We start from the raw sequence: 18,649 nt of genomic DNA, 5'->3' as shown, positions 1-18,649 counted from the left end.
GAGGAAATGGCCAGAGTAGGCAAGGCCTGCCAAGGAGGTGTGCCCAAGATTTCTTCCCTTTTCTCTCCATCTTTGCAGTAGTCCTATTGCTTTGCAGATTTCATTTCTATCGAGCTCGGTGTTTTACTCAAGTCTCTTAATCTTCTCTAAATAGCTTCTAAAATGATTAGAGAAGGAATTTACAAAATAAAATGCCTACAGATTCAGTGGAATAATGATTTTTTTTCTTGTTTTGGGTGTTGAGGAATTTGCAATCAAGACGATTAAAGAGAGAATAAGAAAGACATTTAGGGAGACTATAGCCTCTGGGAAGTCCAAGTGATGATGCCAGGCTTAGGCTCCTCCATGTCCTGTTTAAAATATATATATATATATATATATATATATATATATATATATATATATTTTATTGATTTTAGAGAAGAAGGGAGAGGGAGAGATAGAAACATCAAAGATGAAAGAGAATCAGAGATTGGCTGCCTCCTGCATGCCCCCTACTCGGGGATAGAGCCCACAACCCAGGCAAGTGCCCTGACCAGGAATCTAATCATGACCTTCTGGTTCATAGGTCTTCACTCAACCACTGAGCCACACCAGCCGGACATCCATGTCCTCCTTCAGTGGATGACGGTGACAGAGGGAGTAAACTCACCTGCAGTGATTCCTTGTGACAGTTGTTTGGTATCTGCCCCATTCCCGAAGCTCTCCTACACCTCAGTACAGAGGAGCTGAACAATTCTAGCTGAGCATTATTAGGACTTGAATATCTACATTTGTCTCAGTTCTCTAGGTTTTCTCTACATTTTTTGGTTTACCCTATAAAAACTCTCTCCCCACTTTGGCACTTTCATCTAATCCAGCAGTTCACAACCTGTGGGTCGCGACCCCTTTGTGGGGGTCGAACGACCCTTTCACAGGGGTCACTTAAGACCATCAGAAAACACATATATAATTACATATTGTTTTTGTGATTAATCACTATGCTTTAATTATGTTCAATTTGTAACAATGAAATTGGGGGTTGCTGCAACATGAGGAACTGTATTAAAGGGTCGCGGCATTAGGAAGGTTGAGAACCACTAGATTCTAGAACAGGGGTGGGCAAACTTTTTGACTCGAGAGCCACAATGAGTTCTTAAACTGGACTGGAGGGCCGGAACAAAAGCATGGATGGAGTGTTTGTGTGAACTAATATAAATTCAAAGTAAACATCATTACATAAAAGGGTACGGTCTTTTTTTTTTTAGTTTTATTCATTTCAAACGGGCCGGATCTGGCCCGCAGGCCGTAGTTTGCCCACGGCTGTCTAAAACCACTGATTAGAACCATTGATTCTAATCCCACATGTGATAATAACTTGATTACCCTAGTAACCATAACTGAAACTAGTACAGGTTATTATCACTAATGCAGATTCTCTGGAATACGGGGGAATCATCTTTCCGAAATAATCTTTCCTGTTGAACTAACAATTTCTTTCTTTTTGAAAAAATATAATTTTATTTATTTCAGAGAGACAGGGAGAGGGAGAGAGAGAAAGAAATGTCAATGATGAGAGAGAATCATTGATCGGCTGCTTCCTGCATGCCCGCTACTGGGGATCGAGCCTGTAACCTGGGCATATGCCCTGACCGGGAATCAAACTGTGACCTCCGGGTTCATAGGTCCATGCTCAACCATTGAGCTGAGGTGGCCAGGCGGGTTAACAATTTCTTAAAATAAGAGTCCAGGTACTTTCTATATCTACTTACATAATAATGAGCAAAAGGCATGTTGTGCACCTGGTCCATGTTATGGAAAACAGACTTGACATATTTTAAAGTATGTGTAAGACTCCGGACTCTCTCAGACTTTACTTCAAAAATGACCCCTGACATGAAAGAGTAACTTCTGACATCTTATGTATTCAGGTTTAAATGCAGGAAACAATTTCCCCTAAGTATTAGTCTGACAGTGTTGAAAAGAAATCCACTGTCACCCATCTGATAAAGAAAACTTACCCTTTTCAATTTGGCAGCAGCCTCTCCAGAACGGATTGCTGTCAGCAGACTCTGTCGGAACTCTTCGGGGTCAGAGCTTTGGAATGTTAGAGAACTCTGCCTCTTAAGGGTGAATGGTGGGCAGTCGGTTGGAGATGGTATTTGGGAATTCCGCTCACTATGTGCAGAGTTATTTTCCTAAAACAATAAATGCAAAATATTTATATGAATACCAGGTGAAAAATGGGCAATTTTTCAACGTTTTTTTTTTCTTCATCAATAGTGCTTTAGGATTCACCATTTGCCACATTGGTTTCCTAGACATAGTTCTATTTCCTCACCCACTGAATCGTCTCAGCTACCAGAGCTCAGCTGGAAAGAGGGCATTAATTTCCTTTCTCTTGAATAGGGAGGGTGCTAAGGCAGAAAAGTGGTACCTCTCTTTGTTTCATGAACAAAGGGTAATTTTACTGTCCTTGAGACAAATAAGGCTGATTTCTCCAACGGAGTTGCCTAAGAGAGCCAAATGAATTTTAAAAATAAATATTCCACAGACTAAATAAGAACCCATTTTCACAGTTCCAACATATTAGGTTGTGAAATTATTATTTTTGATGGTTCAAAATAGACAAATATTGGCAAATTCACACTGGTTGAAACTAGCAACATATCATCTAATAATAAAATGTTAATGATTATGCTACCTGTAATGGCTTGTTTTGTTTCTGGAAGTTAGAAGGACTAGAGATGGCCATGTTTTCTTTATTTTTCCCATGGGACTAAAGATAAACAATAGGAACTTCTAAGAATTAAAATTTTAACTCAACTTCTTAGAAATGAATATTTAGTAACTAATTCAACTGGCAACTATTATCAAAAAATTTTAAATATGTCTTTTTCAAACTGCCAAATAAATATCTTTACAAATGGTGAGTTAAACAGAGCTCAGGCAGTGGCTCAAAGACTGTATTTTCCAAATCAAGCTTCTGTTGTTTAGGAAAGGTATTCCATTCTAAGAAAAAACACAGGCTTTATTCCCAAGTAAAGAATTAATCTCACATCATATATCTCTTCCTGAAATTATATCAAAGTAATAAACATAAATGTGAAATGAAGAAATATTCTTCAAGATAAATATTGTATTAAATTATGGAAAAATCTTTACTTGGCAATATGGTTAATGTTCTGTTACTCTCAGAATGTTTGAAAAATTCGTATAAAATACATCTGGAACTGTCACACAAATATGGAAGTATTCTTTAAACACGATCAGAGTAAAAGTACACAAAGTATTTTTTAAAAATTGTGTGGAGAATATCATAACTCATTCTGTGAATTTCATCCTCTCCTTTGACTATGAGAATGTGGCGAATTGTAATAGTTAAGCAAATACTAAGTCAACAAATACTCCCTCTTTTTGTAAATTATTAAGGTTACATAGAAGTTAAATGATATTTTGGTCAACATACACATAACTGGAAAAGCTGACAATGAATTAACAAAATAGGAAATTAAGAAAATGGCATATTTAAACTCTGGTTTTAAATTATTTATATGTAAAGATATCTAATAAGCTGAGTTTAAGTGTATATTATAGAAAATACATAGCCGAGAGATGCTTGGTTATTTTACCTAGGCTTTGATACTGTTTATATAAATACATATATTAAAAATATTTTTATTGATTTCAGAGAGGAAGGAAGAGGAAGAGAGATAGAAACATCTATGATGAGAGGGAATCATGGATTAGCTGCCTCCTGCACGTCCCATACTGGGGATCAGGACTGGAACCTGGGCATGTGCCCTGACCAGGAGTCCAACCGTGACTTCCTAGTTCATAGGTCCATGCTCAACCACTGAGCCATGCCCTCCAGGCTATATTTCTATATAATTAAAACTATTTTTGCAATTATGTAGAATTGGAGAAAAAAATAAAGTAAACCAGAACATCCAGAAAGTTATAAACAAATTAAGATAAGCAAAACCCAGGGAAATAGGGTCAGAACTATAAACTAGTACACTATACAAATGTAGGAGCAAAGAAATTTTAAATTAAAATATTTGCTGAGAATATAATTATATGTTGGCCTTATACCCAATCAAATTATATGAATTACTAGAGGCCCAATTCACGAAATTCATGCAAGAGTAGGCCTTCCTTCCCCGGCTGCAAGCACCAGCTTTCCTCTGGCACCCGGGACCCAGGCTTCCCTCATGGCCCGGCTTCGTCTGGAAGGTCATGCGGAAGGACGTCTGGTCTAATTAACATATTATGCTTTTATTATTATAGATAGTAATTCTGAGAGTACATATCAGATTCTGTGTATTAAACTTTTTTTTTCTACAGCAGGTTGTTTGATAATAGATTAATATGAATTCAGATTTAATACACAAACATATCAACATGCTGTACAAGAAGCCCTTCTTTTTAAAAAGGTAAAATTTACCTTATTACTCACACCGAGCTGTGGGGCGTCCACAGGTGTGCCCACAGCAGGACTGTGCCCTTCCTCCGCGTCACTGGGCGCAGGCGCAGAGGCACCCTCGCTGCAGGACTCGGTGCGCACTTTGCTGAAAGACTGAGACCGTTTCACTACGGCCAGGGCGAAGGGCGAAGGCGCCGAGCTCGAGCTCGAGTAAGGTCGCGGGGCACCGAACGTTGTCAGGGTCTTCAGGTTTAGCGCTGCCAACTGACTTGTGGGAAGAGAAACAGGTTTGGGAGCCACAGGGGGAGGAGGAGAGGTTTCGGGAGGCTTCTGACTGCTGAGGCCACCATCAGCGTCTTTCACGCGGGGCTGCGGAGGCGAGCGAGCTGTCTTACTGGAGGGAGAAGGCGCTTGCTCTGGAGGAGGCCTCGGATCCCTTTCCACCTCCTTCCTCGGGGGCTCCTGGGGAGCAGGGTTAGGGGCAGTGTGGACACTCTTGGCGGCTGCAGATGTCACGTACTGACCCGAAGCTCTTTTTTGCATTTGCAAAAAAAAGGAACTTGGTTTGGCCTGGGGATTTGAAGCCCGAGATTTAAGTCTTGACTCTAAGATATTGTTTATGTCTTCCAAGTTTGGCACAAAAGGAGCCGTGCCAGTGTCTCTCGTCGTTCTGGGAGTGGGTTTCAGAGGATTTGCCGCGGGGCTGTGGGGCACGCCCTCCACACTGTGCCCCTTACGCTCTGCTCTCAGGGCAGGCCTGGGTTTAAGGTCTAGCTGTGGCTCCTTTGGACTTTCAGAAATAACAAAATCTTCTGTCTGCATTGCAGTTTCTTTCACATTCTCATGCATGTGCTTTTTCCCTAAAGAATGTCTGTCTTGATCATCTTCATACCCTAAGGTTTCTGTGTCCCCATCTTTTACTATTTCCAGGGACTTGGGCGGCACTATTTTATAAGTAGTCATCCCAATTTTGGGTATATATTCTCTTGTAATTTCATTGGAAGGTTTTGGCTTGGGATTGTAGTCTTGTCTGTAGAGTGGATAATTCTTCATATAAGAAGCCGTTGAGTTTTTATTAATCTCGTCTACAGGAGCATCATTACCATGTGCATACATTGGATCTTTCATGGTGAGCTGATCTTCTGAATGTACAGTGAGAGGGCCCTGTCTCCTGAATTCTCTTGAGGTGTCCACGGAACCTTGTGGACTTAAAGACGAATGTTGAGTTGATTTGTTGTTACTTGCAGTTTGCACACTTTCATCAACTTTGAAGTCGGACAAATGATGATGTCGGTGATTCCCATCAAAACTGTTGCAGGAAGGAGTTGCCTGGATTGCTGCATCTTGCATTTTTGTCTTTTCTGCACGGGGTTGATTCAGTGTTGGGCCTGGCTCTGATGAAGCAGCTAGATGATTTTCCTTGTCACGTCTAGCAGTTTCAGTTTTATGTGCCTGAAGTCTGTCAACTTCCAGGTCCACATTGTTATTTTTGGCAACATCTCCTCCATTGATTTCTGTTCTCCTCACTCCGTCTTTCATATGATCTTCCGTATTCCTTGAAGTGACAGTTATTTCATTTTGATCTACTGAGAGAAAAAGAAAAAATCATCAAGTATTAGGAAGAAAAAATAGAAAAACTTCAGTTTGCAATGCTTGCCTCCCCAAACTAAATTAGGTCGGTTTAAAATTGTCAGCTCACTCATTACACAAAATCAGGTAGTTGCATTTAATGAAAACAGCATGGGCTTTGGTGTCATGGAGACCCGAGTCTGGAACCCATCTGTAAGCGGGCTTGACTAATTATAATCTGTGATCACAACTTATTACTTAACCCTTTGAGCCTCAGTTTGCTCAGATGTAAAAACGTGAAAGTATGTATTACAGTTGACCCTTGAAGGACACAGGGGGTAGGGACGCTGAGCTTTCTACACAATTAAAAATCCAGATATAACTTTTGACTCCCCAGAAGCTTAATAGCCTTCTGTTGACTAGAAGCTTTACTGATACCCTAAACAATGGACTAACACATATTCTGTATGTTATATGCATTATATATGGTAATCTTAAAATAAAGTAGGCTAGAGAAAAGAAAATGTTATTAAGAAAATCATAAGGAAGGGAATATACTTTTATATATTATTGAAAAAATATGTATATAAGTGGACCCATGGAGCTCAAATCCATGTTGTTTAGGAGTCAAGTATATATTTTCTCTATCATTTATATAACATGCTTATTAGGATAGGATATTGCCCAGAGCAAGCACTCCATAGAACATTGCTATGTTTCTTCTTATAAGTAGAGACTTCATATCACAGTCATTGTTAAGAATGACAAAAGAAATTAACACATTCAAAATATATTTTTTATTCTTTATGTTTTTCCATTTCAATTCTCTTCTGTCATTTATTATTTTATATATAAAATTAAGGGGAAGCAATCCCAGCAAATGTTATCAGTTTTAAATAAGGCAGACAACAGAAACATTACCTTTCAGAGTTAAAGTAAAAACACAATCAATATTGGCTGAGTTGTTAACTAAGTGTCCTCTCTGAAAGGGACTGTGTTTTGAGTCATAATACTAGTGATTTCACTACATAAAAATGATCATGTGGTTTTTTTCATTTGGGGGAAAAACGACCTATTCTTCTCAGAGTTCAAATAGAGAAAACAGCCCCCCTCTCCCTGTACTACGTTTCCTCTTAATTCTAATTCAGACTTCCTAAAAACAAAAATCATTTGCCAGTGTCTACATCAACAAAGCAACAGTTGCCAGCCAAATACATGATGGCAAAGAGATGGAATGAGACATCTGAAAAGAAGCAGGGGTTTCTGAGTATGCACCATGTGTCTAGTCCTGAGCAACATGCTTGAGTTATATATACTGTGCTCCTCTATTCAAATGCCCAGAAGAATCACTTCTCCTGAATGACCAACTAGCCCCCATCTTCAAAATCCTCAGAGGCCTCCTTTCAATCTTGTAGTTTGCATAGCACAAGTGAAATGTGAGCCTTGGGAGCCAAACTGTGAAAAGGTATCAAGTATTTCTCTATAGTTTTATCATCACTCACTTTCATGTATACGGTAAAGATCAATTTCACTGCCTAAGGTGTCATGAGATATTTAAACTACTTCCTCCGTTAAAAAAAGAAAAAAAGGCAAGAAAAAGAAATGCTGGCAAAAAAAATCATGTTGCCAGGAAAATTTGTATACTAACAATTTTTTCAAAGTATCATGTTTTTAAAGCCTGCCTAACTGTACAATTTACTGGTCATCGTAGTTACATCTTATATTATGCTGCAAGGTTGCCATATTAAATATATAATTTTCATTTTTATTCTCCCCAAATAAAATGCAACTAATTATAAGAATATGTATTTTCTACATGAGTGACTTTTCTCAATGATAAATAATTATTAACTTTTGTGATTTACAAAATTAAGCACATGTGATTAAGAACCATGGAAGAGGCACATATCGGCCTTTGCTCTCATTTATTTGGCTCATAACTATATTTAATATCTGTAGGAAAAGTACTCCTCTCAATGCTGCTATGAGCACCGAAGTATATAAGAAATGGTCCTTGGCACTAGTAAATCTATATAGTAAAAGCCTAAGCGACCGTTATGGTGGAATAATCAGAATGACCGGTTGCTATGATGTGCACTGGCTGCCAGGGGGCAGACGCTCAACACAGGAGCTGCCCCCTGGTGGTCAGTGCACTCCCACAGAGGGCACACCACTCAGCTAGAAGCCAGACTCACAGCTGGTGAGCGCAGTGGGGGTGGCAGGAGCCTCTCCCACCTCCGTGGCAGGGCTAAGGAGCAAGGAGTCCCAGATTGCGAGAGGGATGTCTGACTGCTGGCAGACAGACATCCTCCGAGGGGTCCTGGACTACAAGAGGGTGCAGGACGGGCTGAGGGACCACCCGCCCCTACCCCCAGTGCACGAATTTCGTGCACCAGGCCTCTAGTGATATATAAGAAGTATATAAGAAATGGTTCTTGGCCTAAATGTATTTCCTTCTCTTATTTCTCATTTTCCACTGAATAGAGATATATCTTAGTTACGCAATAGAAACACTTTCCAAAGGAAGGTACATCAACCTAAAAATATATTTTAAATGAAATCCCTATAACAAACTCTAATTTATTGACTTAGAAATCCAAATTTCTATTTTTCACTTTTTTTTTTTTTTTTTTTGGTGGGTTATACCTACTTTACCATCATCTAACTGAATTTCAAATCAAAATTTCATGATTATTCCAAATGATTGTCAGGCCCGGACACTTAGAATCATAACTGAATGTATTGCCCAGTCCATCATAAAAAATACCTGATTATGATGCTAACCAAGTGTCAATGAATGGGCAGGCCACTTTTTTTCAAGAATAGTCAGTAGAAGGAGAATGTTTATTTTGTATTATCCTTCCCCTACTCAAAACTGACATCAATATCTATGACCTGATGAAAAGATGATTTATATAAGTATGCAGGATAGGGAAAAAAAAATAAAAGAGGAAAACAGAATAAAACTACTGTAAGGACAACAGAATTTATTTATTTGAAAAAGCACCTAGAGTTGACAAAGGTCATTGCAAAAAATCAAGTGCAAATGCCAGTAAGTATTATTACAGAAGTGCACCTGTGACCCTACCACTAACTTGATGCCAAAATCTAGCCAAACATATTTAATTTGATTATCATTTTAAGAATAAGGAAGCAGCTTTAAAATCATGATTTCTCAATAGAAATGCAGCTACCACATCACAAAAAAACTGAATTGAGTAAAAAAAAAAAAAAAAAAGCGGGAATTATTAAAAAAATACTCAGTATTGTATCTCGGGATGGTAGACCATGAGGAAAATGAATCGGAAACATATATATTTAAATTAACCAACATGTAGGAAAAAAGAGAAGTAAATCACAAGTATGCATTGAGTATACATCTTTAAGCTCTAGATCAGATAACCTCTAACATTTAACCACAAGGACAAAAGGGGTACACATGGCAGTTAAAAGCAGACTCTGGAGTAATATCACCTGAGTTCAAATCTGAGGCCCACCACTAAATAATTGTGGTACTTCAAGTAAGTTATGTAATATCTTTGTGGTTCAATCATCTATAAAATGGGACTAAAGATAATAATGCTCATAAATGAGTTAACATACAAGATTAAATGAGTTAATATATATAAAGAATTAAGAATGGCTCTTGGCACATAAGTGCTATGAAAGTGTTGGCTATTAGTGATTTTAGAACTTACCATTCCCTTGACTTGGGCCCAATGACTTCAAGTTTCTTACATTGTCAACTACTCTCTCTTCATTTCTTGGATTATATACCATCAAGTGTGGTTCTCTGCAAAAATGATATTGTATGTTATATATCGAAACTATTCAAACACACGCACGCACAATGAGAAAACAGGCAATAATTTCCAAAGACAGATGGACTAAAATAATCATCTTTTTCTGCCAAATGCTGAAAATTTAATAGCAAAGAAAAAAATGCAACTGAGGAGAAATGCTGCTATATATGCTGCTATATAAGCAGCATTTGGGGGTCATGTTATAAAGAAAGATGTAAAAACCTTGTAAAATGTATACTTTCCCCCAAAACAATGTCTTTTTGTCATTACTATTTGTCTTTTAAAGAAAAGGAATATAAATGAAACATTTTAATCTTGCATCTGGCATAGTCAAATTTTATTTTTCAATTACAGTTTATATTTAATATTATTTTGTATTATTACTTTCAGGTGTACAACATAGTGGTTAGACAATCCTATACTTTACAAAGTGTTTCCCCTCAATATTTTCAGTTCCCATCTGACACCATATGTAGTTACTGCAATATTATTGACTAATAGAGGCCTGGTGCACAGCATTCGTGCATTGGTTGGTGGGGGGGGGGTGAGGAGTGACCCTCAGCCTGGTGTGAGTCCTCTTGCAGTCCGGGACCCCCTCGACGGACATCCCCCAAGGGGTCCTTAGCATTGCGGAGGGGTCCTTGAGCCCAGCATCTGGCTGAGCAGCGCTCCCATGTGGGAATGCACTAACTACCAGGGGGCAGCTCCTGCCTTGAGTGTCTGCCCCCTGGTGGTCAGTATGCATCATAGCAACCGGTCATTCTGCCATTTGGTTGATTTGCATATTAGCCTTTTATTATATAGGATGTTTCCTATGCTATACTTTACATCCCTACAAACTATTTTTAACTTCCAATCTATACTTCTCAATCCCTTCATCTTTTTTCATCCAGTCCCCCAACACCCTCCCCTTTGACAACGGTCAGTCTGTCCTCTGTATCTATGAAGCTATTTCTGTTTTGCTTATTTATTTTGTTCTTCAGATTGTACATATAAGTGGAATCATATGGCATTTGTCTTTCTCTGACTGACTTTTCACTGAGCATAATATGACATGGTTCACTTCTGGCAAGTCAGAATGTGGACTGACCTCACTGGAGTTTATTGGTGATAGAAGAGTTTTATTTGGAGGTAATCCCATGAAAATTATAGCAAAACTTTGATGAAGATGGTTTATTTTTGTCTAATCAACTTCATCTTTATTCATGGTATGGCATTTTTAACAAAATGAAAATGAACTGTACTATAGTTTTCAATTCCTGGGATCAAGTGGCAAGTGCATTCTTTGTATCATAAAGTTGACTATAAAAATAATATTGGTAATTGATTATCATACTCTAATATGTGGAATTGTTTTATATACAAGTCAGTAAAAATCTTTAAGGAGCATTTCATAAAACTGAAAATTAAATGTTTCATTTAGGTTAAATAGGTAATAGGTAAAATACATACAATACAAATAAACAAAACTTTTATTTTGAGTCATATAAATTAACTACATGTTATGGTTTATTTGACACAGAGATAATTTGATTTAATTTACAAACAGTTGCATGTAAGCGATACTTTGCATTTAAAATATCAGATCTATATTCCAGAAGACTAGTATTAATTAAACAAACCACCACCACCTTTCTGGCACATAGACTACTTACTGTCCATCTGTGTTTCTAGTTTCTTGTTTTTCTTCTTTGGAGTTTTGTGAGGACTCTCCAGTATCACTGCCAAGAGCTGAGTCAGGATCACTTTTCAGTGTATTTATTATATCGGTAGGTCCAAAAGGACTACCTTGTGACTTCCCAGAAATATTTTCAGCCTCATCTTTAGGCACTTCACTCAGTTCTTCCTTTTCTTCTATCTCCTCAAGACTGTAATCAGAGCTTACTCCAGCTACAAAGAAATGAAGATAGAATCCTAAATATTAATTTGCCTCAATCATGCTATACAATCCTGGCAAAGAAGGAATTTTTAAAACAAAAATTAGCTAGACTCAAATTCTGGTTCAAAACTAATAATGGAATACCTTTCTAATGATGAATAATTATGTTAACATATAATCAGATTATCTCAAACATATAATTCTAAATAGTTATTTAGACTTCCTTTTATTAAATGTCATAGAAAAGTCTGTGATTCCTTTTATTTTTTTTTTTATTTTTTTTTTTTATTGCTTAAAGTATTACAAAGGGTATTACATATGTATCCATTTTATCCCCCCGCCCTAGACAGTCCCCTAGCCTCCCCTATCACCCAGTGTCTTATGTCCATTGGTTATGCTTATATGCATGCATACAAGTCCTTTAGTTGATCTCTTACCCCCCTACCTCCTGCCCCCCAACCCTCCCCGGCCTTCCCGCTGCAGTTTGACAATCTGTTTGAGGCAGCTCTGCCTCTGTATCTATTATTGTTCAAAAGTTTAGAATGGTCTCTATTGTCCATGAATGAGTGAGATCATGTGGTATTTTTCCTTTATTGACTGGCTTATTTCACTTAGCATAATGCTCTCCAGTTCCATCCATGACGTTGCAAATGGTAAGAGTTCCTTCCTTTTTACAGCAGCATAGTATTCCATCGTGTAGATGTACCACAGTTTTCTAATCCATTCATCTACTGATGGGCACTTAGGCTGTTTCCAGATCTTAGCTATGGTGAATTGTGCTGCTATGAACATAGGGGTGCATATATCCTTTCTGATTGGTGTTTCTGGTTTCTTGGGATATATTCCTAGAAGTGGGATCACAGGGTCAAATGGGAGTTCCATTTTCAGTTTTTTAAGGAAACTCCATACTGTCTTCCATAGTGGCTGCACCAGTCTGCATTCCCACTGTGATTCCTTTTAAAAATTCTAATCCAAAAAAGCTTTCACAGTTGGCTGATTAGCTAGTACAAATTTCCTCAAGCTTTAAAAAGTATTAAATCAAGTTTGTTTTTGTATGGGTTTATAGACTTATATGATGGCTATATTTGAGGACTACAATAAAAAAAATGGGTTAAGGGCTGTGAAAGATGAATAATTTTCACAAACGTTACATCACAACTATCATATTTCAGCTCCAAAAGTTATAGAGGAAGAATATTCACGTGGAAACAACAGTGCTCAAATTCTTAGTGAAGATTTAAGATTTAACAACATCCAAAATATAAATGTTAAAATATTATAAAAACATAACCTAAAAGTGTGATTATTGACATTTCTTTTTTACTTACTTAGCTTTATATAGGTCGAATAGTTTTTTAAGTTTTCCAGTCCTTCTCAATTAGATAACAAATTTGAAAAAGAAAATATTTAAAATAATTTAAAACTCACAAAATATAGTACATTAAATGAAATGTAAGTATTAACTTTCAGAAGATGATTTTCTAAGTTTGTAGCATTTTACTTATAAGTTATTAAAGCTTAAAATTTCACTACTTTTGGGATCCTAGTATGTTTTTCCTGGAGATGATTAAAATGGCAAAGTTATCTGACAAATACCTCTTTGTGATAAAATCTACAATAATAAAAGTGTAATATGCTAATTAGACCAGCTGTCCTTCCAAACATCCTTCTGGACGACCTTCTGGACAAAGCTGGGACTGAGAGGGAAGCCTGGGTCCTGGGTGCTGGAGGGAAGCCAGTGCCGGCAGCCGGGGGAATGAAGGCCTACTCTTGCACGAATTTCATGCATCAGGCCTCTAGTAGAATTATATTACATTAAAATCTAGCCTGGTGAGTTGCTGTTTTAAAATTCATTCAGAAAAAAAAGTGCTAAGTAGGCCAGACGTTATTGTAGTTGCTGCCAGGCAGAGTTGTTTTCTTTTTCATGTTTAAAAACTGAGGTAAAATTTACATTCAGTAAAATTCATCACTTTTGGAGCCCTGGCTCAATGGATAGAGCATTGGCCTGCAGACTCAAGGGTCCCAGGTTCGATTCCGGTCAAGGGCATGTACCTTGGTTGCGGGCATATACCCAGTAGGGAGTGTGCAGGAGGCAGCTGATCGATGTTTCTCTCTCATCAATGTTTCTAACTCTCTATCCCTCACCCTTCCTCTCTGTAAAAAAACTAATAAAACATATTTTAAAAAAATTCATCACTTTTGGAATATATGTTGAAATATCCAGTTTTGACAGAGATATATAGTTGTATGACCACCGGCACAATCAACGTTTAGAACAATTCCACCAACCTCCAAAATCCCCCTGCCTTGAACCTGGTCTGGTGGCTCAGTTGGTTGGCACAGCACCCCATACATCAGAAGGTTGCAGGTTCAATTCCTGGTCAGGCACATACCTAGGTTGTGGGTTCAATCCCTGGTTGGGGCGCATATGGGAGGCAACCAATCAATATTTCTCTCTCACGTCAATGTTTCTTTCTCTCTTCTTTCCTCTCTCTCTAAAAACCAATAAAAACATATCCTTGGATGAGGATTAAAAAAACACACACACAAAACAATCCATGTTCTTTGTGATCAACCCCACTCCCTAATCCCAATTCCTGGTAATTATTATTCCTATGTCCAGACAGTATGTCAATGAAACCATACAGCATCTAGCCATTTAATCTGGCTTCCTTCATTTAACATAATACATTTGAGATTCATCCATGTTGTTGCATGAATTAGTTATTAATTCCTATTTACAGATAGATGTTAGTATTCTGATGTATGGACCAACCAGTTATTTTTATTCATTCATCAGTTTAGGGACACTGAATTGTTTCCTGCTTTTGGCAATTATGAATAAAAATTCTATAATAGTTCACAAGGAAGTTTGTGTGTACACATAAGTTTTCATTTTTCTTGAGAAAATAGCTAGGAGTGCGATTGCTGGGCCATATAGAAAACAAATGCTTAAATTTTATTTAAAACAAACAAACAAAAACATGCCAAACTATTTTCCAAACTGGCCACACGATTGTACATTCCTATAAGCAGTGTATGATAATATACTAATTTTAAATAACCACTTTGAGGTGATAAGGACTCTTTCTGAGTCACTGAAAAATTGGAGTCACTGAAAAATTGAGAAAATATTTATAACATTCAAGTACTACCTAACTATAAAGTTTTGCCACTGGTCACAAAATAATTCCAACATTTTAAAAATAAAAATCCCAATCAAAAGCAATACTACAGGAAATAAGCCATGCCTACGTAACAAAAGAGAACTTCAAGAAAGAAAAACATGTATTTTTTATAGTTAAGTAATAAAGTTCAAATAGTTTGCCACAGAAGAAGAAAGCCAAATAGAAGAGGAACTGAAATGCTGCAGAACCACTGATTTCATTCATCTTACATCTCAAGAAAGGCCCGGTCACCTACATGTCAGAGATGCTGCGGCTGCCTCGGGCGTTTCAGGGCACTCCACGAGAGAGATGTCGTCTGCCCCTTTGGGCACAGTGCACTGTTCATGACTGGGCAGCCCAGGGCCAAGTGAGGCTTCTGCCAAAGAAGGAAAATCTGTGGAAATGGCACTTAGACAAGAGTTAAGGCAGGCAGAGACCAAGAAGTATTTCGGAAGGAATCAGATTTGTTAGCTCACAATTACTCATGCATTAAACAAGAAGAGGTAAAAGGGGAAAAAAAAGGAAGAGAAATAGATATCAAGCAAAGTTTGAATAGCAAGTATACCTTTTCTTCTAATACTTCTGAATTTTCTTATTTCACTTATATTGTGTGATATAATGTAATAAATTTTCTTTTTTGAAATAGATGATATCATTAATATCATTTTGGGTAAAGTTAGGTAAAATCATTACTAGGTATCTAACGGTAATACTTTTAATTAGAGAGGAGAGGAGAATTTTTTTGTGTAAGATGTGTCAAAATTCCAACTCCTAAATATCATCTAAATATAAAAGATTTAGGAACATTTGGGTGCTTCTGAGTTCTCCCTGTATTTGTGAATATGAATTGTAAAAACTAGGTAAGGTTATATTAAGCAATTTTCATACCTATGGAATTATCCTACTGGCATAATAATAATCTATTTTTGATTATACATCATTAGCTCATCATATTCATTTATATTTAACTTTAAATTAAGTCTAAGGATTAAGAAATTTATCTTACTCATTTTTATAATAGCTACTAATAAGTAGCTTTTATTACAAAATATTAGGAAACAGAATCAGCTTGAATTATTTTATTTTTACCTGAATTTCATTTATTGGGAATCTAAAATGAGAACATATAGTAAAAATATTTCATAATAACAAGTTTTTACCATTAGATTTGAACACTTTGCATGTTAAATTCATACTTAGGACAGTTGCATGAAGAATGGTGTTTTATCAACAATAAAGAGTAAAAAAAAATTTTTTTAAAGAAAAGAATGAACTATGTTTTAACTGAAAATAGATGACCAATTGAATTACAAAAAGAATGGTGCTTTACATCTTCATGTAAGTTTTCTTCTGAACACACCAAGATATGTCATTATTCTTGAAAAGGAGATTAATAACTTATAACCTGACATTACATAGGAAAAATCAGGAGACCATGTAGGGAACTGACTCAAGGAACCAGACCTAAAATTTTGAATGTGCTTATTTCATGCCCTAACCCCAGGGAAAAATATTTTCATTTCATAATATAAAATCTGGGAAATGGAGTCAAAGCATCAGTACCCCTTTCATATACAGAACATTATACCCGATTCATTCCTCAATTGTCACAAAAGACCCTTCACCTTAATTCCATGATATGGAGTAAAGGTGAATACATACCTGGGCTGGGCAGCCCCTCAGGGGAGCTTGCTTCCGCAACACTGTCCGTAGGAGCTGCAGGCACTGGCCGCAGGGCTAGAGCACAGAAGCAGCACAAATTGGAAACAAGTCACACTCACAGAAGAAACAATTCCTTGGTAGCTTACTTTTATATAATTCCGAAAGAGACAGCCATTTTACTAACCTACTCAGATTTCCATTCCTACATGTAGTCAATCCTGAATGGCTGCATCTTTCTGAACAGATTTATAAATCGTCGCATACTCATTAGGATAATGAAGCTGCACAATCCTTTCATTTCATTTTGTCATGTTGCGGATTTTTAAAAGGTAGTTAAGTGAGAATAATTAGGGGCTAAGTGTTATTATTCAACTTAACTAAAAGCCTAAGTTTAACTATTATTGTTAATAAAAAGACATGATTTATCTATACTAATAAAAGGGTAATGTGCTAATTAGACCAGGAGACCTTCCGGACATCCTTCTGGACAAAGCCATGGTGGTGGGGCCAAGGCAGAGGTGGTTAGGGGCGATCAGGCCAGGAGGGGAGGGCAGTTGGGGGTGATCAGGCCAGTGGGGGGTGGGGGCAGTTGGGGGTGAGCATGCTGGCAGGGGGGGCAGTGGGGGCGAGAAGGCTAGCGGGGGGGGGGAGTTGGGGGCGAGCAGGCTGGCAGGCAGAGTGGTTAGGGGCAATCAGGCAGGCAGGCAGGTCAGCAGTTAGGAGCTAGCAGTCCCGGATTGTGAGAGGGTGCAGGCCAGGCTGAGGGACACCCCTCCCCCCATGCATGAATTTCATGCACCGGGCCACTAGTAACATATCATTTTTACTGTCTATATTAAACAGAACACAATACTAATGTAATGTTAATGGGAAAAGTAACATTACCAGTCATGTGGCTTTCATCACTTTGATGCAGGGGTATTTGGGAGGGTGGGGAAGGTGCCTTTCGCTTTGTCCTTTTCAAAGATGAGTTCCCAATGGATGTGCTACTGAGCTTCAGAGAGCCTGTCCTCACTATGTCTGTTCCACAGGAACTCTATGGGAAACAAAATGACCAAGCACAATTTCTATTTGGAAATTAATAGCAAACTTTAGGAAGACATTAACTTGACCTCAAACACATAATATGACAATATGGAACATAAAAGTCACTCATTCAAAAAACGTAAATGGAGTGTCCACCATGTGCCAGGAGCTGGGCTATGAGATGGATATGTAAAGGAAAATAAAATATGGGCCTTCTCAAGAAACTTAGGCCAGGACGGGAGACTGACATGCAAACAAAGAATCATAGTGTAGGAGTCCTGAATGATACAGTTAAAAACTAACTTTCAAAGAAGAATCTGGAGAAAATGTTGGACATAAAAGAAAAGCTAAAAAAGGGAAGAATATTTGTACATTAAGGGAGCTGGCGTGATTAATACTTCTCTTTTTAGCATGAATGTATCAATGACAAACATTTCAAAAATCTATATGTCTAGCCTATGCAAGGTCATTTGAGGTCACAACTGTATGCACAGCTAATGCTCACGCTCATGTGATTGTCAGCAGACCCTACAACAATTCTGCCTCATCAGGCTGGCCAGAGCCATGTCCCCTTGCTTTCTACTTAACAGAGTTATTCGTAGTTTTTGTCTCCAATTTCTCACCTCCCACTTGAACCTTTCCAATCAGATTTCCCCACCCTTTGATCCATTAAAACTGTTTCTATCAAAGTCCTCAATGACCTTCACTACAACTAAATCAGTGGTTACTTCCTAGAACTAATTTGTTTGACCTGTTAGCAGCATTAAACAGAGTTGACCACTCTCTTAGAATCCTTTCTCTTATACTTCCTGTTTACCACATTTCTCATTCTCACAGATCTGAACTCTGTTTTCTTTGTTGGTTGCTTTTCATCTCAATTCTTGGACACGCATATTCTCTTCAGTATCTGTGCTCACTCTCTTGGTAATCTTCTCTGTCCCCTCAGTATATGTGTGTGTGTGTGTATATATATATATATATATTCCAATTTTAGGCCTCCATCCTGGGCCTCTATCTCATCTCCACTTAATATCTAAGACCATTTCAAACTTGGCAGGTCTGGAAATGAGATTCTGATAACCCCTCCTCTACCCCCTTCTATCAAAACTAACCCTGCTCTCATAGTTTTCTCTGTTTC

The 18,649-nt window shown here is 37.7% G+C and overlaps 1 protein-coding gene across 10 annotated transcripts in view; it reads right to left on the bottom strand.

Moving 5' to 3' along the window:
* The window catches only part of COBLL1 (cordon-bleu WH2 repeat protein like 1), a 159,957-nt gene that overhangs the window by 5,885 nt on the left and 135,423 nt on the right, over window positions 1-18,649 (bottom strand). For 5 of the 10 annotated variants that reach the window (XM_059704245.1, XM_059704246.1, XM_059704247.1 and 2 more), the window contains exons 8-14: window positions 17,371-17,521; window positions 16,486-16,560; window positions 15,080-15,217; window positions 11,433-11,667; window positions 9,673-9,767; window positions 4,427-5,991; window positions 2,001-2,177 (exon numbers count right to left, since the gene is read on the bottom strand). In XM_059704245.1, the coding sequence (XP_059560228.1) occupies window positions 2,001-2,177; window positions 4,427-5,991; window positions 9,673-9,767; window positions 11,433-11,667; window positions 15,080-15,217; window positions 16,486-16,560; window positions 17,371-17,521 (2,436 nt within the window). The remainder of the gene's footprint in view (window positions 1-2,000; window positions 2,178-4,426; window positions 5,992-9,672; window positions 9,768-11,432; window positions 11,668-15,079; window positions 15,218-16,485; window positions 16,561-17,370; window positions 17,522-18,649) is intronic. The other 5 variants (XM_059704242.1, XM_059704252.1, XM_059704248.1 and 2 more) reach the window with 3 other exon arrangements.

Source organism: Myotis daubentonii, chromosome 7 (genome assembly GCF_963259705.1).
Source record: "Myotis daubentonii chromosome 7, mMyoDau2.1, whole genome shotgun sequence".
NCBI classification, from domain to species: domain Eukaryota; kingdom Metazoa; phylum Chordata; class Mammalia; order Chiroptera; family Vespertilionidae; genus Myotis; species Myotis daubentonii.
This window is presented reverse-complemented; position numbering and strand designations above follow the sequence as displayed.